The sequence below is a fragment of the Austrofundulus limnaeus genome, unplaced genomic scaffold (assembly GCF_001266775.1).
Source record: "Austrofundulus limnaeus strain Quisiro unplaced genomic scaffold, Austrofundulus_limnaeus-1.0 Scaffold1540, whole genome shotgun sequence".
In the NCBI taxonomy this organism is placed as follows: domain Eukaryota; kingdom Metazoa; phylum Chordata; class Actinopteri; order Cyprinodontiformes; family Rivulidae; genus Austrofundulus; species Austrofundulus limnaeus.
Genome location: NW_013953942.1, coordinates 8,858 through 13,473, shown reverse-complemented (window position 1 = coordinate 13,473; position 4,616 = coordinate 8,858). Strand labels below are relative to the sequence as shown.

At 42.2% G+C, this 4,616-nt stretch overlaps 1 protein-coding gene across 1 annotated transcript in view; it reads left to right on the top strand.

Moving 5' to 3' along the window:
* The window catches only part of ankrd6b (ankyrin repeat domain 6b), a gene marked incomplete at both ends in the record, with an annotated part of 26,627 nt that overhangs the window by 15,370 nt on the left and 6,641 nt on the right, over positions 1 to 4,616 (top strand). The window contains 2 exon segments of the mRNA XM_014032784.1: positions 850 to 948; positions 1,420 to 1,518. Of these exon segments, the coding sequence (XP_013888238.1) occupies positions 850 to 948; positions 1,420 to 1,518 (198 nt within the window).

Here is a 4,616-nt window from a genome sequence, read left to right as displayed (position 1 = left end):
CTGTCCCTTGACACGTCCAAACCAATATACTCACTGTCCCTTATCTGGACATGTCAAAACCAATATACATACTGTCCCTTGACACGTCCAAACCAATATACTCACTGTCCCTTATCTGGACATGTCAAAACCAATATACATACTGTCCCTTGACACGTCCAAACCAATATACTCACTGTCCCTTATCTGGACATGTCAAAACCAATATACATACTGTCCCTTGACACGTCCAAACCAATATACTCACTGTCCCTTATCTGGACATGTCAAAACCAATATACATACTGTCCCTTGACACGTCCAAACCAATATACTCACTGTCCCTTATCTGGACATGTCAAAACCAATATACATACTGTCCCTTGACACGTCCAAACCAATATACTCACTGTCCCTTATCTGGACATGTCCAAACCAATATACCCACTGTCCCTTATCTGGACATGTCAAAACCAATATACATACTGTCCCTTGACACGTCCAAACCAATATACTCACTGTCCCTTATCTGGACATGTCCAAACCAATATACCCACTGTCCCTCCTCTGGACATGTCCAAACCAATATACCCACTGTCCCTTGACTCATCCAAACCAATATACCCACTGTCACTAATACCCATCTCAGACTGGTCTCTCTAACGTTATCTCCCAGTCCTTCAGCCTGTCCTGTACCTCAGTCTTCCCAAGAAGAACCTCTACATATTCACCTCTTTCACTTCCTTTTCTGTCTTCTGTGTTTTTGTCCATGTCTCTGTCTCCAAACCATACAATATAGCTGGTCTTACTACAAAAAGTTTACTTTATTATCACTAACAAATGTTTGTGATTGTCTCCTTTTGTTTGGAGGCGGGGAACACAGCTCTCCACCTGGCATGCCAAAATGGTCACACTCAGAGTGTCAAGGTTCTGCTCCTGGGAGGCTCTCGACCTGACAGCAAGAACCATGTAAGTCTTAAACAAAGTTCTGTGTSTTGCCAGCAGTTATTCTGATTTGTCGTCACAATGTCTCTCTCTGACAGGGGTTAAAGATACAGTCWTTAATTGGTCCATGTTAAGGTTTTGTCTAAGCAGAAAAAAAATCTTTGATTTAAAYATCTGTTTTTAAACARCTGTGTGCTTTGGTGGGTCTGGTTCTTTATTTCTGTGCATGGATGTACCTCAGGGCTCCGTACAAGGTCCAGCATGATTTCAAATATACATACTGTAAATAACATTACCCCAGCTGCTGGTGGTTTGAACATCCACATGTACGCTGATGATACCATTTTGTATACATGAAGCTAATCTCTGAGGGCTGCCTTGACTTCCTTTCAGCAACAGTCTTCAATTCTGACTTCTTAAGTAATTATAACTTTGTCCATGAATCAGCAGGGATTTATGTGACATTGTGCTTGATCAGTGTTTGTTTTTCTCCAGGTGGGTGACACATGTCTGCATGTAGCAGCTCGCTACAACCATGTGACCGTGGTTCAGGTCTTACTTAGAACCTTCTGCTCAGTATCAGAGAAGAACATGGTGAGTCCACTCAGTTGAACCACCATCTTTCACTGCTTTATTGGAACCGCAGCAGCTTGATTTTGTCACCTTTGCCAGTCCGTTATATAATTTTCTAAAAAGAAAAGACAGTTGATCTGATTTTGTATAATTTGTATTATTAGACACGTCATTTTTTGTGGAAGATTTTTTTTTTTATTTCAGGTGGATTTTATTTTCCAACAACTTATTTTTCCAGAGAACTGAAAAACATGGTTACATGACCTAATATCAAAATAGTATCATCTGTCGAATATCGTAGAGGGTGCCTGATAAAAGTGGTCAACGTTCTGTTGTGTCTTTCTTCCATCCATCCATTATACTGAATGTCACACATTATTCATAGATTGGAGAACATTTAAACGGTTCTCTTGCGAGTTGAGTCGGGTTTGTGGAGTATTTACTCAGAGGGTCTCACCTGCCGCCCGATGGCTCTGCAGAGTTGTTAAATCCCTTAGGAAGTGCACGGTCACTCCAGATCAGCTCCAGTCCTGGGCTACTGGGTCCTAACTTTATGGGAGGTGCATAGTGGAGTCAGCTGTTCCAGTTGGAGACAGTCTGTTGATTTGTAGGTACCATGTAAGGTGTAGTGGAATATGACTGGCATATTCCGGTGAGTATAGGCCTACTGTATGAGTAGAACTCAGCCAGAAACATGGTGTTTGTCATGGGCTGTGCTTCATAGAGAGGGAGCAAGGTTCATAGAAGGGAGGTTTACAATGAGGTTAATCTAAAATAAATGTTTACATTATTTAGAAAAATTCCTTCCAGTGACTCTTTACAGTTCACTGAGTTTAGGCCTAGTGAAGACCCCTAATGCATCTGTCTGAGTGGTTAATTTTAGGCAGGGTTAGGATTAGATTAACCCTAACCTTTACCCTACCCCTAGATTRGAGAACATTTAAAYGGTTCTCTTGCAGGTTGAGTCACAATGAGTCAAAAGTCACAGACCACCCATTTATTTTAGAAACGAAAGGAAAAGAAAAATTCTTATGAAACACCAAACTATATTGCAAATCTGACTGAGGCAATTGATTTCTGAGACATTTCTGGTCTTCATTGTTACGCTAATTTGCCACTTTCCAATTGGGAAATTTTGATTTTTATCCAATRTGGTGGCTTCCAAGATGGTGACCATGTTCCGGTCATAGCCTAACCTAAAGGATAGGAAAGGGTGATTGCCTCACCCATTACTTGCTGAGATATTTCAGATATTTGATTTTCCTTTTCTTTSCAAAATAAAAGGGTGTCCTATATATTTTGACTCACCTGTTGTTTACTGGACCTGGGTGCTTTAACTTTCTCTATCTTCCTGTATGTTACCTTTCAACTATTCTGTGCTGCTGTAACTCATAAATTGTTTTTGGTACTCAGATGAAATTTGTGTCTGCTCYTGCAGGTTGGGGACACTCCACTCCATGTGGCAGCTGCCCTGAACCATAAGAAGACCGTACGTCTGCTGCTGGAAGCTGGAGCAGACACTCTGATCTGCAACAATGTGAGGACCAGCAGACTGTTTCTGTCATTATTTACCAACAAGCTGTCACATAAAAAGGAGTTTAACCATTGTTCCCAACACATCTGGATGTTGTCAAAACAGCTACAAACATTAACTGTTTAAGCACAACCAGAGAACGTGAACACAGCTTTAGAAATGGGTCGAAGGCGCTCCATCATCCAGTAGAGGATGGATGGATGGATGGATGGATTGATGGACCAATGGATGGATGAATGGATAGAGCAATGGATGGATGGATGAATGGACAGACAGACTGACGGATGAATCGATGGAAGGATGGATGAATCAATGGATGGATGGACGGACGGATGGATGAATTGATGGATGAATCAATGGATGGATGGATGAATCGATGGATGGATGGAAGGATGGATGAATCGATGGATGGATGGAAGGATGGATGAATTGATGGATGGATGGACGGATGGATGGATGAATTGATGGATGGATGAATCGATGGATGGATGGATGGATGGAAGGAAGGAAGGATGAATGGATGGATGGATGGAAGGATGGATGGATGGATGGATGAATGGATGAATCTATGGATGGATCGATGGATGGATGAATTGATGGATGGATGGATGAATCGATGGATGGATGGATGGACAGATGGATGGATGGACAGATGATGGATGAATCGATGGATGGATGGATGGATGGATGATGGATGGAAAGACAGAGGGATGGATGGATGAATTGATGGATGGATGAATGTATTGATGGATGGATGGACAGACAGAGGGATGGATGGCTGGATGGATGGCTGGATGGATGGATGGATGGATGGATGGATGGATGGATGAATTAATGGATGATGGATGGATGGATGGACAGAGAGAGGGATGGATGGATGGATGGATGGATGGATGGATGGATGGATGGATGGATGGACAGACGGAGGGATGGATGGATCAATGGATGGATGGATGATGGATGGATGAATGGATGGATGGATGATGGATGGATGAATGGATGGATGGATGGATGGACAGATGGATGGATGGATCGACGGATGGATGGATGGATCAATGGATGGATGGATGGATCAATGGATGGATGGATGGACAGATGGACGGATGGACAGATGGATGGATGGACAGATGGATGGACAGATGGACAGATGGATGGATGGACAGATGGATGGATGGATGGATGGATTGATGGATGGACAGATGGATGGATGGATGGTGGATGGATGGATGGATGGATGGATGGATGAATCAAAGGATGGATGGATGGACCAATGGATGGATGGATGGATGAATCAAAGGATGGATGGATGTTTTTGTTTTTTCTATTCTCAGTAAAGTTGTTTTCTTCAGTTGGTCTTTATTCTGCTGCTGTTTTCCATAAATGTCTTCAGGTCTGTAGTTTTTCAGACGTTTATAGATGCAGTTTGTTTTACAGGTGACCTCAGAGTCCAGGTCATTCAGACTAGTAAAGGTGCTTCTTTGAATTTAATCTGGTTTCCTTTGGTTTGAGATTCTGTAATCCAGGGCTCAAGAGAAATCTGAAACAGGTTTTGTGTTTTAAAAGCCATATTTTTGGCCAGAATGAA